Source organism: Cebus imitator, unplaced genomic scaffold, assembly GCF_001604975.1.
Source record: "Cebus imitator isolate Cc_AM_T3 unplaced genomic scaffold, Cebus_imitator-1.0 Scaffold241, whole genome shotgun sequence".
Lineage (NCBI taxonomy): Eukaryota > Metazoa > Chordata > Mammalia > Primates > Cebidae > Cebus > Cebus imitator.
Window position 1 is genome coordinate 204,888 of NW_016107556.1, and position 17,427 is coordinate 222,314.

Sequence of the window (17,427 nt, forward strand, 5' to 3'; positions counted from 1 at the left end):
GTTCTTTGACGATAGTAAAACAGCTGCACATCTCTCCGGCTCTGTTTTCTCTTGAGGAAAGTTGTTGTGGACTACTGATGTAATCTCTTGTTATTTTGTTATTACCATATTTGCAATAGGATTCCCCTATACCATGTCAGGCTTCCTTCTAATTAAGCATTTCTACAATTACTACTTATCTAATCAGTTCAACAGTCTTATAAGCTAGGTAAAATTATTATTACTATTTTACACCTGAAGAAACTGAAGCAAAGAGGGATTAGGTAGCTTTCTCAAGTTAACTGTAAGTAACAGAGCCAAAACTGAACCCAGGCAGTAAGAGTTCTGGTTGTAGAATCTATGCTATTAACTACCACACTATAGTAAGCTTTTCATTTTTTCTTGGGCAAATTTTGTGAATTTACCTATTCCTAGAAAATTATGCTGTCATTTAGAATTGTTTAAATTTGGCATTTTAAGGGTGTCATAGTATTCACATGATATTTTGAAGTCTTTACTACACCTTTTTTTTTTTATTCCTAACATTGTTTTATTTGTGCCTTCTTTTTTTCAATTTATGAATCTTTATGAATCTGGGATTTGCTATAAAATAATAAAGTAAGAAAAGTACTGGGAGTATACATGAAGCAAGATTGGTCAAGAGTAGGCTATTAGTTAACTTTTGGGGGAGTCAAAATTTGTATGGGAACTTTCAATTGGGTGAGAGGTTGGAGCCCCAAACCCCATATTTTTCAAGGATCAACTGTATATTTTTCTAATAAATATAGTGGTGTTTCAGCCAAGCATAAGCAGGTGGGCTTCAGCCAATCACAGCTAACCATGAATGAGCTCATGCCAGATAAGGCAAAAGCCTAGCTGATCAGGTGATTTTTCAGCTTTGCTTCCATATTTGGCCTATAAAAGCTGGCTGCTCACACTGCTGGGTGGAGCTCTGAATCTCTTCTGGTTCTGAGTGCTGCCAGATACATTCTTTGTTCAAATAAACTTTGTTAAATATAATATGTCTAAAGTTCTTCTTTCAACAATCCTTTATCCTCTTTTTTTCCTCCCACTGAATTCAGTTATAGATGGTGTCTTTATTCTTTTAGAAAATAATCACATACATATTTGACTTTACTATATTCTAATTAAATGTAAAGTTAGAATCTCTAATCTCCTTTCTAACAACATAAAGACTTGACCTCACTTTAGCTCCCCTCTAAATGCTATCATCTTGCTTGTGTTATGTGCTTGTATTGCGCATGCTGATTTCTAAATTTTAGTAACATGAAAAAGTATTTTTAAACAGCCAATACAATTGATATTTGCAACATATTTAATGGTTTCTTTGCTCATCCATCCTGTATTCAATGTATTTATTTTTTATCCTGCTGAAGTACATTATATAGTAGTTCTTTCAGCAAGAGCTGAGGGCAGTAAACTCTTAATATATTTGAATTTTTAAATTTATCACTCACTCTTGAAAAATTATTTAGCTTCGCATAAAGTTCTAGCTTCATTATTCTTTCCTCTCAGGACTTTAAAGATATTGTTCCATTTTTTCTTATCTTTTCTTATCATGTATCTAGAAAGTAACTAATTTGCCTTTGATTTTACCACCTCATAGGTGGAAGGGGCTTGCCTTGTCTGAGATGAGACTTTGGACTGTGGACTTTTGAGTTAATGCTGAAATGAGTTGAGTCTTTGGGAGACTGTTGGGAATGCATGATTAGTTTTGAAATATGAAGATGTTAAATTTGGGAGGGGCCAGGGTGGAATGATATGGTTTGGCTGTGTTCCTACCCAAATCTTATCTTGAATTTCCACATGTTGTAGAAGGGACCTGGTAGGAGGTAATTGAATCATGAGAGCAAGTCTTTCCCATGCTCTTCTTGTGACAGTGAAAAAGTCTCGAGATCTGATGGTTTTAAAAAGAGGAGTTCCCCTGCACAAGCTCTCTCTTTACCTGCTGCTGTCCATGTAAGATGTGACTTGCTCCTCCTTGCCTTCCACCATGATCGTGAGGCTTCCCTAGCCACGTGGAACTGTAAGTCCAATTAAACCTCTTCCTTGGTAAATTGCCCAGTCTCAGGTATGGCTTTATCAGCAGTATGAAAATGGAAAAATACACCCAATATTTAAAAAGTTATGATATTTCTAGGTAAATTTTTAAAAAATATTATGCTGTGGTTGATAAAGCTCTTAAGATGAAAAATAGACTTATTTTTATTAAAAGGTAAAGAGTGACGTAATGGGAAGGAAAGTTGTATCAGTTTGGGTCCCTCAAGGAGCGTGCACCAAGACAGAATTAAACATTCAGAAGTTTTACTGGGATAAACACCTGTGAATGATACTGGTAAGAGGAAGTAGGAGTGACTAGGGAGGGCCTTAAGACCTCAATGCTAATCCAACATGCATGAAGGGAGAGTGGGAAGGAAAGAGGATCAATCGAAAGAGCTCAAAACTTCAGTGCAGCTCTGAGAAAGACTTGGTCAAGACAAAGTGGATTCCCTTACTGTATTAGTGTATTCTCACACTGCTATAAAGAACTACCTGAGACTGAGCGATTTATGAAGAAAAGACGCTTAATTGACTTACAGTTCCACAGGCTGTGCAGAAGGCATGACTGGTGATGCCTCAGAGAACTTACAATCATGGCAGAAGGGCGAAAAGGGAGTAAGCACATCTTCACATGGCAGCGGGAGGCGGGAGGGAGGAAGAGAGAGAGAGAGAAGGAAGTGCTACACATTTTCAAACAACCAGGTCTCCTAAGAACCTGCTCACTGTCACGAAACAGCGAGGGGGAAATCCGCCTCATGAGTCAATCACCTCTCACTAGGCCACTTCTCCAACACGTGGGGATTACAGTTCAACATAAGCTTTGGGTGGAGACACAGAGCTAAACAGAGCATATCACCTATCAGAGACTGCCTAATATTGGAGTGCCATGTTGGGCAGAAACAACCCGGATCTGTTACCTCTGCTATGCTCAGTAACCAGCTAGGAGCAGCCTGGGGAGGGTATTGCCTCAACATCACCACTGTGGTGGATCCTGAAGCTGTGGCATTTAGAGGCTGTCAGCCAACTATGCTCCGTGTAGAAGGTTCTTTTAAAGGACAATCTGATGGGGCACTCCATGGTGGCCACAGAAATTTATTTAAAATATACTTTTTTCCAGAGTCCCTCCCTCAGCCCTCCAAATAAAAGAAAAACTACAAAATCTTTTCTATAAAACAGCAACTGATAGATTATTTCTAGAGACATTATTATGTTTATTTCTAGAGACAATATTAAGCTTTCCCTTAAGTAGAATTGTAGAATTCAGAATCTGGTACAGTGCCTGGCACATAATAGGCACCCATGACTATTTGTTAACTAAATTGTGCCATTTGATTTGTTTCCTCTCCTCACATCTAATAAATATGATACTCTTTATTAAAGCCAGGTACTTTAGGTTTGGCATTTTTAATCCTTACAATAACTCTATACTACAGACATCATTAGACATTTTTACAAGTAGATACACTGAGGCTCAGAGGGGTTAAGTAACTTGCCCAAGGTCACACAACTATAAGTGGTGGTTCTAGGATTCAAATCCAGTGCTGCTCTGAAGCATGGCAGAGGCTCTCTTTCCTCTTTGTCCTTGGTAGTCTGAATAAGGCAAACTAATTAATGCATGTGAGAGGTGGCAATCACATAACATGAAGCTGAAATAAATCTCATATATTATCTAAACCAGTATTCCTCAGCCTTGGCGGAGCATCAGAACAATTTGGAGAACTTTTAAAATATTCGGATGATCAGGCCGCATCCCAGACTAACTAAATCACTATTTTGAGAGGTGGATCCAGGCATCTCTATTTTTTTTTCCTAAAGCTTTTTAACATAGGAACTTCTAATCTTCTCAAGGTTAGGCATCGCTGGTCCTGTCCAAGCCCTTCTCATATTACAGATTGGGTAACTGAGTCCCAGAAAGTCAAGTTATCATATCTGACCAAAAGTGCTGGAACCAGAGGTCATATGAAGATTTCTTAGCCCCATGTTGCCCTCTAGGAGTTTACCTGAAATTGTTGTTGCAGCCTATGACACTGCCATGGTGAAGGACTCTAGTCATATGGCAGTCCTTGTGTGCCCTCTGGTGGGTTAAATGGGTAAGGAGTCATTACCTGGGGCAGTACTTAAAAAGGTGGGTGGATGCTTTGCAGGAGGTCACATTGCCTAATCAAAACATTTCATGTGGATTTATACAAGCTGGCTGGTTAGGTAGCGGGGCTTTACATCACTTTTGGACTTTGAAGGAAGAAAACAAGATAAACACAAAAACAAAACCCACCATGCTGAATTGGTTAAGTGCCTTGTCTTCAAAGACATGCTGTATAATGCCATCTTTAAATCACATAAGGCACTCCCTCACATTAGAGCTCTGGGAGAAATTTTTTAAATCTCAGAATATCTTTTATTAAAGGTGTAGACTCTTGGTTCATCTCACAGGTTTTGCAAACAAACCTGAGGACAAATTCTAGCTCCACAGTTAATCTCATAAACTTCAGTGAATCAGGCAGTTATCATTAATCCCCAGCTTTACCATCTGAAATGGCATTACAACCTACTTCATACAGTTGTTGTGGAGATTAAACGTGTATATGCAGGGTGTGGCACTGGCCCTGGACCTTAAGTCCCCTCCACCCTGATGCCTCACAAAACGGTTATCCTATTATTGGAATGACCCATGTTGGGTACATTTCTACTATGGCTGGACAAAACTGTCAAATAGGAAAGTAATAGTTTCAGTGCAATGTGATATAACCTGTGCATTGGCATTCCTCCTGTGACCTGCTTCCCTTGTCCTCAGAGAGCACCTGCCACCCTCCCGCCACCCTTTGTTGCAGACTTCCACAGACCTTCCTGTGGCAAGCAGAATTTGGAACTCTGACCTTTCCTTCATCAAAATATCCTTTGCATGTAGCTGATTTCTCATTCCTGGGGCATTCCAATGTGAAAAGGGTGAGAAGTTGAGGAAGAACCACAAAAAGCAGAAGCATGAGTGATCAATGCAGCAGGAGAGAAAACCGGGGAGTGTTATTCTACAGGACAAGTAAAGAGCGTCTCAGAGGGAGGAAATGACTGACTGGGTCAAGCAAGACAAGGACCAAGAGGTGACCACTGGAGTTAGCAAAATGGAGGTTATTGGTGGTGGTGACTAAGGCAATTTTGCTGTAGCAGTTGTGGTAAAATTTTGATTGGAGTACAGAATTGGATACATCAAGCACAGACTCTTCTTTGGGGATGTTTTTCTGTAAAGAAGAGCGAAGCAATGGGGTGGAAGCTAGAGAAAATGGCTTCTTTTTTAAGATGAGAGAAATAACAGCATATTTATAATGCCAAAGAGAATGATCCAGTATTGAAGAGGAAAACTGATGATGCGGAAAGAAGAGGGAAGAACTGCTAGAGCAGCATCCTTCTTAGGTCAGAGGGAATGAGATTGAGTACAGAAGTGGAGAGCCTTGTAGGAGCACAGACACACTGCATTCATAATAAAGGGAAGGGTAGGCAGAGTCTATGGGTACAGATCCTGTTAGGTGAAGGTAGAGATAATAGAGGCTTATGAAAGTTGCCTTCTGATAGCTTCTGTTTTATCAGTGAATGGGAAGCAAGATCATCACTGACAGGGGCTGCTATAAAGTGAAATAAAGTCCCATCACGAGAGCAAGTGATCAGCTCAGTTTCTGAAATAGAACTCAGACTGTTGGTGATGTGCTCTAGTGGGTAAGAGGTTTTGTTAAAAATACTTAAATTATGAGGTTCCCATAGGATGTCAGTGTAAAATTCAAATAACAAACACATGTGATGCTCTGAACTTTATTTTCTAATAACTATTTAAACCACTCTACAAAATGCTCTACAACATTAAGAAAACCTCAGCAAAATTTGGGGTTGGAATTAGACTGTTTATCATCAAAATATCATGCAAACACTTACTTTCTTTAAGTGTTTAACTTATTTAACTCTGTAGAGTTCTTTATAGATGATGGTATATTTAAATTCCATATGTGACAATGAGAATTTACCCCAAGCATATAACTCTTTAAGAACATAGTAACACACATTTCTTTAAACTGTTTCAGATTAAGTTTTTCTTTTTATCACAGACACGAAAACCAAGTTCAATCTTTTCCCCCATTACAGCCTTGAGCTTGTGGCAGATTTGCACAAAGTATACCAATTTCTTCTGGAATTCTTTATCTAGTGATGCCAGTGGTTCATGCCATCACAGGTAGAAGAGAAAGCTGGCTAATTCTAAACTGGGTTCTTTATGAATGCTTTGTGCCACCAGAAAGGTCAGCTTGCGGGCATACTGACATGGGGCTGGGACACTGATTAAGCCCTGAGGAGAAAAAAAGTATTGATAATAATTAATAGAATACCATGTTTTTCAAAGTAATTTTTTTTTCATTTTATTTCGTCTACTGGTTACACAGACAATAGAATGGGTTTCTGGGTAAACAATAACTAATCTCAACCAACAAAAGGTAACCTAACTCACTGGGAACTGAAGCTCACTGGGGAGGATGGAGTGAAAAGTCACTCTGGCTTCATGGCTCTGGGAGTAGGGAGCCATCACACTTTGGACTAGTCTTTTTCCTATGATCTCATGTTTGGAACTCCTTGGAGGAGCTCCGTGAAAACGCTGGCCTTGGCCTTTGGGAACAGCTCTTGGCCTAATGCACAGGAACAAAGGGGAGACCCATGCCTCTTAACACTTCCCCACCAGGCACATCTGAGTTGGCTTCAACTTCATCTGTAACATGTAAATAACAATATACTGATTTCCTCCTAGGTTTGCATAAGATAATATATATAACAAAGTCCTCTAGAAACTATAACTATTAATCTGTTATAATAGTTATTTTGTTTCTACGACAGACTGGTGCCTCCCATTGTGGACTCAGGAAGTGATTCACGCATTCATTCATTCATTCCTCCTTTGTGAAATATCAGGAATTGTGCTATATCTAGGGATACAAAGATGAAGCGTATGACAATTCCGAGGTGGGACTCTTGAGTATCTTATTTACATTAAGTAAACAGCTTTCACTCACCGGCCAGTTGTAGTACAGGTGGCACAATTTGAAAGTAAGTCTCTGCATGTGGTCGGGCTTCAAGCCGTTGTCATCATAGATGACATTATAGTAGGTAGGACTAACAGTTCCCCGACCAGCCACCTGGCTGATCAGATAAAAGTCATACCTGAGGGGGGAAATGGAATGAATGTGGGAAAGAAGGCAAATAAAAATAAAGTCAAATATAAACTGCACACAATGAATGTTTTGTTAAAAATTGATTTTCCAGTGGTACTTGCCATTCATTACGTGTTGCTTCTGAATCCACGACAGTGCCAAGTGGGGGGTTCTGTACAGTGCGGTTCATTTCAGTAAAGAATCGTGGCATGCACTTCTTCCTGACCACAATCACTGACAGTCTTGAGATTAAAGTTAGAGAGGCAAAATATGAAAAGAAAGGAACTCAATCCAATCTATGCAGCTTTCTATTTTTATGTAATTTTTAAAATGAAATAAATAAAAATTCCATGTGAAAAACACTGCAAAACAAAGAAAATAAAAATTACCCACAATCCCTCCTTCCCTAGAGATTCAATTTTTAAAATTAGGGATTGTCCGTATTTGTTGCAAAAGGATGCTATGCCAAGTCATTTGCCTAGTTTATACGACTCAAAGGGGTCAGGAAGGAATGCTGAATGTCAACTGGCACTTTTGCAGAAAGATTTTCCAGAATTATCCATGAAGACAAGATGTGTATGTGTCATTAGTGTCTTATCCTATTTTCCCCTTCACTCCTCCTCTCAATTTTATTTCCAAGTAGCAGAGGAAGAACCAAAAGTCCTTCCTATTCCTTTAGTCATCCCTTCTGTATTACACAAAACTCATGCCTGGGTGGATGGATGGATAGACCAAATACACATTCTGGCCAAATGCTGAATGCCGAAGTGTTATTGTATTTGGTAAAGCCAAGGTGAAATCCTAATATTCACTATTATGAAAGGAACCTCTGGGATGAAAGGAAACACTGGAGTTTCATTTTAAGCGTTGTAATTATTTTAAAAATTTATTAAAAATGTTTTCAGTATTGAAACTATTAAAAGTTGAGGTTATAATGCAAGAAAAGTAACTCCTTAGCACTGTCAGCTGCTAAATTTACTCCTGCATCCCTCAATTGCATACCTGGGATTCTTAATAAACACATGTACCTGAGATCAGAGAGGAGCGAGGGAGGTATTTTGGCCCTAACAGCTGGGATAAAGCTGCAGGTGATACTGCCACCAAGCTTTCAGGCTTCCCCTCCACTCTAACAATAGCTGACTGAGGTCAAGACTCAGCTCCTTTGTGACTTGTGGCTGTGACCCTTTCGTTGATGGTGATGATGGTGGTGTAGTCCTACAGATAGAGGTATGTGTCCTGCTTAGAATAAGATGCTTTCCAAATATTTTAAGAAGCTGACTTAAGATTATTGTCCTCTCCTGTTTTCCATTTCCAATATTTTCTTGCACTTGCCATTTCAAATAATCACTGAAGAAAATTTTGTACTGAAACAGAATCTAGAAACGTAACAGTGGAGCAAGATGCCTGGTGTTTAGGATGGTCTCATTTCCATCTGCAGCTCAGCTTTCATGGCACTCAAACCCCTTTAAGAACCTTCCATAGACCTTAAGTGCACATCAGTGCCTGCAATTCAGAGGCTTTGGTTCTGTGTGTATTAGGGCCTCGAATTTGAAAGCTTGTTTTCTTCCATGTGATATTAATATGTATGAAGCATTTTCACTGCCAGCAGCCCTGCAGGCTTCATGCTGAATCTGTGTCAGCTGCTCTGAGGATACCTTTCTTCAACTAGATTACCCCACCCAAGGCCCCCAAAGCTTTTTATGTTAGACCATCCCAACTACCGTCCAATCTGAAGGAAATTACAGAGTTCTGCTGGTATGATACAGAAACACAGCAAAACTTAATTGCATTAAAAAAACCCAAAAACCTATGCTTGAATACCTTGTGTGTAATAGCTATAATTGGGAGTGTGGAGGAAAGAACAATAATTTAATACCTGGCATTTGAGCTGGATTCTGCTACACTGCTCAGCAGCTGTGGGACTTCATATTCAATAAGTGTTTTCAGCTGACCATCCCCTACACCAGCACGGTACACAATTATCCGTGCTGGCAAATCGTGATTGTACTTGTACCATTTATTGAGTGCTCCTGCCGAATTTGGTGGAAGAAAAGAATTACTTTGCTAATGCCAACAAAAAATAACATTCTAAAATATTGCAATGTTTAAATGGGTTTTATATTTCAGACCACTGTAAAATAGGGCAATACATAATTTGGGTTATATTTGCAATAATATGACAATGGATAACTTTAGGGAGCATCACTCTGTCTCTGCTACTCTAGTAATCACAACGGTTTCTATGGCATGATATATTCTTACGCTTGGCCTATCTCTTAGTAAAATTTTAATACTTAAGCAATAAATTAAAATTTAATGCAATAGACATGAAAATGCCTAAAACCAAATTAACTTTAATTTAGTGTCTTCAAGTCTCAATAGATATTAGGAAGATAAACTTATCTAGTTTATGAGAATAAATATGAAAATCTAAGGAAATGGCTTTGCTGTTCCTCTGAAAACATATCTTCATACTGAATCACCCAATTGATTCCAATTCTCACTGAGGAGATGAACTCTGGAAACATTTCTACTCACTATAACTATGAATCTTCTAAAGAGCAGAGGCCATAGAGGAACTCGTACGCAACAGAAACCTTTAATAACTGCCAAAAAAATTTACCTGCTCAAAAATTGACCAGGTTTTGATGTGAGAGGGAAATAATAGAATGCAGTAATTATTTTCATGTATATATCACACAGTTATTTTAAAACAGTTTATTGTTTAAGAAATTCATTTTAGTTTGCTAGTAGGTAATCATGTATGTAAGTCCATTACCTACATGTATCAGCAAATACACTTTTTAAGAAAAAAATATTTACAATATCCCAAAATTTACAGATGGGAAAATGCAGATCAGGAGAGGAAAGGGTTTGCACAAGTCACACTACTAGGAAATAGCAAAGCCAGACCTAGGCCAGGACTGGTAAATAAATAAAAACCCTGTATTTGTCTTTGCATTGCATTGCATCCTGCTATGGACAGGGCACTTTTCCTCAACTGCTGTCATTCCCTTTTTCTCCTGCTTTGCCACTTTATCTGTTAGCACCCCTATCCTAGGCCTATAGGCTTCCTTCCTAGGTCTAGACTTAACACTGCTCTGTCATAACTCGAATTCCTCCACTGTAGGTTTCTTTTGACCTTCAAACTGCTTGCTAGGGAAACCAGCAGCCACACATTTTCCTTCCTCCTGTCTTCATGTTATTACACATAGACAAATGTAAATGTAAATGCTACATAGTCTGATTGTTGGCCTAAGTCAGCATGCAGCTTCGGAGATCTTCAACTGGATGACAGTTGACATAGATAGGTGTGGAGAGTTTGCTTTGACCTATGTGGTCTTCTATAGGCACATGGATTTGAGGTCTGAAGGAACAGTCCTTGGAGCCCCCCCACATTGCTATATTTTTAGTACCAGTCATGAAAACTTTTAAGCAATCTGCAACATCAGTGGTTGTTCTCTGAAGGATACAGCGTGAAAACCACCTAAAGTTAAAAAATAAATATAAGTAAAGTTCAACTTCAAAATTTCTACTATAAAATCCATTAATATTAAATTAAGATATAGACATTGTGAGCAAAAATCAATGAATTTTGTATGTGTTATGTGTTCACAATCAAAAAGTCCCTTTCCCCAAAAAGAATTTATTGAAAAGAGAAGCTAAAGCATACTGTTGGCATCAGCCATATCTAGCTTCAAATCCTAGTCAATATACTCACCAGCTGTGTAACTTTGCTATGTGAACCTAAGTCTCAGTTTCCTCATCTATACCAAGGAGATATACAAGATAAGCACATTAATTACTACCTCATAGGGTTGTGGTAAAAATTAAAACAGGTAATATATGTAAAATACTTAGCACAGTACTTGGCATATAATAAAAAGTAATAAATAGAGGCCACTATTATGGTTATAAAATAATGTCTTAATTTAGCAGTAGAGCTCCTACTATCAAAATATTCAAAGATTTCTGATGCACAAACTTTCATTTTTATAGGTGATCCTTTTGGATTAGAAATCTTAACGTTATTAACTTGTGTACATTTCAGAAACAAGTTCTCTTGCTACCACCATTAATTAACTTAAGTCACTTGGAAAATGATGATCATGACTTCATGTTAGGTATGTTCCAGCATTATTACAGTTCTCTAAATATATGCAACATTAGTAAAACAGCTATGTGTGGTGGCCTATAGTCACATCTACTTGGGAGGCTGAGGTAGGAGGACTGCTTGAGCCCATGAGTTCAAAACTGTATTATGTTGTCATTGCACCTGTGAAGAGCCACTGCATTCCGGCCTGGTCAACAAAGCAAGATCCCATCTCTAAACATTTTGTTAAAAAAACAAAAACAAAAAACAAAAAACAATACAATTAGGAATGCTGCCAACAAATTGGAAGTCTGAAAGTCCTGAGTGATATCAGCAAGGTGGGAAAATAGGAGCTTTTCCAATGGTGATGTTCCATGACATCACTGGAGTATAAAATCAGATGCATTAAAGAGGGTAACACAAAGAGATTCACTTTACCTGCATTGCTCCTCCCCAGGCAGGGCACAGCTCAGTGCCATGAGAGACCACATCAGACCATGATTTCTCTAACAGAGTGTAGTGAGTGAGTACCCAGCTCCCTCACCCCCTAAGATGCCCACTTTTTTCTTGCCTCACCAAGAACAAGATTATCAGCACAGCTGGGAGGTTAGGAGAGTCTGGGGGTAGAAAAGCAAGGCTGCAAATCCTACTGACTCCTCTATAAGCTTCATAAAGAAGCCCTCCTGTGGGTTTCTTAGGATACCTTGCTTATGGACCACCTCAGCTGACCCACAAGCACCCCAAATGCTACATGTATCTCAGTACCACCCCTGACCAGGCTGGCTCCCCAACCACATTTGTTCAGATGGTGAGTGCAAGCATTTCACACACACAGGTAGCTTGACTCTTCAGGATTTGGAGAAGGTACATAAATGAGCATTTCAGGGCACCACCCTAGGGAAAACAGATGAGAACCTCTTGACATCTGGCCTGGCTTTGTGGGATTGAGAAAATGCATGCAATTTTAAGGATTCCCCCCACCAAGTAAGAACCAGAAGTGTGAAGTAGGCACATGAATAGAAAACATGTAAGAGAGTCTCAGAATCCCTAGCTGGACTGTTAAAGGTGTTTCTCTCCCAAAGATAGCCAATAAAGATTGGAAGAAATGACTGATTCTTCAAATGCAAAGACAGCAATGCAAGACTTCAAAAACATGAAAAATCGGGAACTGGCCAGGTGTTGTGGCTCACACCTATAATCCTAGCACTTTGGAAGGCTGAGGCAGGCAGATCACCTGAGGGCAGGAGTTCAAGACCAGCCCAACATGATAAAACCCTGTCTTTACTAAAAATACAAAAAATTAGCTGGGTGTGGTAGCAGGCACCTGTAATCCCAGCTACTTGGGAGACTTAAGCAGGAGAATTGCTTGAACCCGGGAAATGAAGGTTGCCATAAGCCAAGATCATACCACTACATTCCAGCCCAAGGGACAAGAGCAAAACTCCATCTCANAAAAAAAAAAAAAAAAAAAATCAGAAACTATGACACAACCAAAGGATTGAAATAACAGTCCAGTAACTGACTTCAAAGAGATGGAGATTTGTGAATGGCCTGACAAAGAATTCAAAATAAATATTTAAGAAAGCTCAACAAGCTACAAGGGAACACAGACAACTCAATGATACTAAAAATATATGTAGGCTGGGTGCGGCAGCTCACTCCTGTAATCCCAACACTTTGGGATGCCAAGGCGGGCAGATCGCCAGATCAAGAGATCAAGACCATCCTAGCCAACATGGTAAAACCACATCGCTAACAAAAATACAAAAATTAGCTGAGCATGGTGGTGTGCACCTGTAGTCTCAGATACTCAGGAGGCTGAGGCAGGAGAATTGCTCGAACCCAGGAGGCAGAGGTTGCAGTGAGCCAAGACTGCACCACTGTACTCCAGCCTGGTGACACAGTGATACTCTGTCACAAAACAAAACAAAACAATAACTTCAATATAGAAATAGAAATTTAAAAAGAACCAAGTAGAAATTCTGATTGGATACAATGAATTAAATAAACACAATAGAAAGTTGTGTTTATTCATTGGATACAATGAATTAAATAAATGCAATAGAAAGTATTAATAGCAGACTTGATCAAGTAGAAGACTCTGTGAGTTTGAAGATAGGTCATTTAAAAATACACAAAGGAGAAAAAAATAAAAGGAATGAAGAAAGGTTATGGAGTTTATGGAATACCATCAAGAGACCTAACATTTGCATTATGAAAGTTTCAAAAGGAGAAGAGAGATGGGCAGAAAGCTTATTTCAAACAATAATGGATAAAAAGTTCTCGAATCTGGAAAGAGACAGGGATATCCAAGTACACGTAGCTCAAAGGTTCTGAAATAGATTCAACCCAACTAAGAATTCACCAAGACATATTACAATCAAACTGTCAAAAATCAAACCTGCACATTCTGGACATGTAATCAGAACTTAAAGTCTAATAAAAAAATAAATTTTAAAAAAGAGGATGTTGAAGCAAGAAGAGTGGCTTATCCCATGAAAAGGAACTATCATAGGCTATCAGAAGATTTCTCAGCAGAAACCTTATAGGCCAGGGGAATGAGATGATATATTCAAAGTTTTGAAGATAAACTACCATACAATCAAAAATACTTTTTCCATAATTGACACTAGAATCAATAATAGGAGGAAAACTGCAATATACAAATATAGAAACACAACATACTAAAACTTAAAAGATGCAGCAAAAGCAGTTTAAGATGGAAGTTTATAACAATAAATGTCTGCATGAAGAAAAAGGAAAGCCCTGATGAACATAAATGTAAAAATTCTCAACAAAATACTAAAAACCAAATTCAACAGTACATTAAAAGTTTCACACATCATGAGAAAGTAGGATTTATACCTAGGATGGTGTTCTACCTATGCAAATCAGTAGCCAGATGTATCACACTTCTTGATTTCAAATTATATTACAAAGCCATAATAATCTAAACAGCATGGTACTGCCATGAAAGCAGACACATAGGCAAATGGAACAGAATAAAAAGCCCAGAAATAAATCCACATATACAGTCAACTAATCTTTGACAAAACACCAAGAATACACAATGGGATAAAGAAAGTCTCTTCAATAAATGGTGTTGAAACAACTAGATATCCACATGTTAAAAAATGAAGTTGGACCCTTATACCTTACATAAATATTAACTCAAAATGGATTAGGGACTTAAGAGATCTGACACTGCAAAACTTCGAGGAGAAAACATAAAAGCTTCATGACATTGGTCTTGGCAATGATTTCTGAATATGACACCAAAAATACAACAAAAATAATAAAAGTTCCTGCATAGCAAAGGAAACAACAGATTAAAAGCAACTTACAAAATGGGAAAAAATATTTACAAATTGTGTATCTGATAAAGGGATGATATCCAAAATATATGAAGAATTCATACAATTCAATAGGGAAAAAAGAAATACTCTAATTAAATAGACATTTTCCCAAAGATGACATACAAATGGTCAACAGATACATGAAAAGGTGCTCAACATCACTAATTATCAAGGAAATGCAAATCAAAACCACGAGATATCACCTCACATCTTTAGGATGGCTGTGACCAAAATGTCAGAAGATAAGTGTTAGAGAGAATGTAGAAAAACAGGAACCTTTATACATTGTTGGTGGGAATGTAAATTAGCATGACCATTATGGAAACCAGTAAAAAAAGTGCCTCAGAAAATTTCAAAGAGAACTACTAGGTGATCCAGCAATCACACTGTGTCTATATACCCAGAGGAAAAGAAATCAGTGTGTCAGATATCTGCAATTCCATGTTCAGTAGCTAAGATATAGAATCAACCTGTGACCACTGATGGATGACTGGATAAAGAAATTGTGAGACACACACACACAGACACAGACACACACACACACCCCAGAATATTATTCAGCCTTAAAAAAAGAAAGTCCTGCCATTTGCAACAACATGAATAAACCTAGAGGACATTATATTAGGTAAAATAAGCCAGGTATGAAAAGACAAATACGGTATGGTCACTTATATGTGGAATCTAAAAATGTCAAACTCGGCTAGGTGTGGTGGCTCATGTCTGTAATCCCAGCACTTTGGGAGGCTGAGGCGGGTAGATCACAAGGTCAGCAGTTTGAGAACAGCATGGTCAGTATGGTGACACCCCATCTCTAGAGTAAACATACAAAAATTAGCTGGGTGTGGTAGTGCATGCCTGTAGTCCCAGATACTCAGGAGGCTGAGGCAGGAGAATCACTTGAACCCAAGAAGCAGAGGTTGCAGTGAGCTGATATCACGTCATTGCACTCCACCCTGGCAACCAAGTGAGACTCTGTCTCAAAAGAAAAAAAAAAGCCAAAAAAAAATAAAAGTCAAACTCATAGAAATAAAGAATAGAGGATAATTATTGGGGGCAGAGGGTGGGGAGATGGATGTTCAAAGGTTACAAAATTTCAGTGACAAGATGAATATGTTTTGGACACTTAATGTACAGCATGTTGAGTACAGCTAATTATCATGCACTATAATATAGCTGAAATTTGCTAAGAGAGTAATCTTTAGTCTCAACACACACACACACACACACAAGTGGTAACTGTGAGGTAATGAAAATGTTAGTTTGACTGTGGTAATTATTTCACAATGTATACATATATCAAAACATCACACTGTACACTCAAAATACATATAATTTATGCATCAATTATACCTCAAAAAAGCTGATAAAAATTATAATAAGCTTTCTGATAAATGGCGACCATTTGAGAAAAAAACAAAAGTGGATCCCTACTTCACTCCCTATATCAAAATAAATTTTGGATGTACAAAGAAAAAAATGAAAGTCCTTTATCAACTTAATTAATGATGTGGCATATATAAGAAGCATCTCATACAACCTGGAATGAAGTCATAGGCATGCAAGTAGGATATTATTATGGTGTTCATTTTTCTGTTTCCCACAATCCAAAATATATACCTAACCAAGAATTGAATGGGAATAAATAAAATGGCTTAAGCCAAAAAGAAAATATTTTGCACAGGGCTGTTGTAGCTTCAAAACACATTGTTCAGTTACAAAGGCTGAAACAATTCTAAGAACCATAATTTAATGAGTACTCTTAGCCAATGCTTAAGGCATTATTCCTGATTTTGCTTGTTTTTATTAGCTGTGTGAACAACAGCCACATCCAATGCCTCTGAATATTAATAATCATAGCAACAAGAAGTATGTATTGAGTATTTAACATGGGTGGAAATGTTCAGAATTTGTACACATCTATTATTTGGGGAAGATGAGTAATAGCTCACCCTAATGAATATATAAAAGGTTTTTTAATGAGGCTACATAGTAGTCCAATATTATCATCACATTTTTATATGTAAGTGTAATTTATGAACGCAAGTGTTGGTGTTTAAAATGAATAAATAATACAAAATATTCCTTGCTGTTACATTCTTCAGTGAAACCACAGTTAATAGTCTAACTAAATGAAGAGTGTGTTCAGGTAGTTTTAGCAGTACCTGGTGATTCCTGGGTTAACACTGGCCACGCATCCAACAACCATCACATCCTTGCTGAGTGCATCTTTACAGACATCAATACCGACCACCATCAGGGACTTTAACTATAAAATTAAATTTGTCATGATTTAATCAGATGAGGTATCATTTCCCCTAACAATGGTTTAACAGGAAGTTATTTTTAAAATGGTCTCCAGTTACTGAATTCTTAAAGTTAAGCTATGTATAAGGGAGATCAAGATGTAGATGAGGCTTTATTTTATTTATTATTAAACCAGAAATGAGAGGGACTTAAAGATGGCAGGAGAATATGATGCACACTTATCTTAAGAGACTCACTGTTGTCCAAGACAGCCATCATCCTTTGTGTGGGGGCAGGGGAAGGGGCACCAGTGGCTAAAGAGATTCCGGGACTGTGGTCAGTGCATTTATCACTTGCCTCTGGTTTGGAGGAATCTGAAGAGGAATTCCACTCTCCATTCTTCAGATCTCTAAGGAATCCTCCCTTGGCTATGCACCTTTGTGGGGAGTGGGAGAGAGGGAAGCTGAAGGTAACCGCATTCATCCTGGTTATGGACATGTAAGGAATGGGCAACACT

At 38.1% G+C, this 17,427-nt stretch overlaps 1 protein-coding gene across 1 annotated transcript in view; it reads right to left on the bottom strand.

The window, feature by feature from the left end:
- Positions 1-5,824: 5,824 nt before the first annotated feature.
- PIWIL4 (piwi like RNA-mediated gene silencing 4) overlaps positions 5,825-17,427 on the bottom strand; it is a 50,891-nt gene continuing 39,288 nt past the window's right edge. Inside the window, exons 15-20 of the mRNA XM_017498394.2 lie at positions 16,829-16,932; positions 10,634-10,704; positions 9,094-9,247; positions 7,340-7,459; positions 7,080-7,227; positions 5,825-6,364 (exon numbers count right to left, since the gene is read on the bottom strand). Coding sequence (XP_017353883.1) covers positions 6,248-6,364; positions 7,080-7,227; positions 7,340-7,459; positions 9,094-9,247; positions 10,634-10,704; positions 16,829-16,932 — 714 coding nt within the window. The 3' untranslated portion in view covers positions 5,825-6,247. The remainder of the gene's footprint in view (positions 6,365-7,079; positions 7,228-7,339; positions 7,460-9,093; positions 9,248-10,633; positions 10,705-16,828; positions 16,933-17,427) is intronic.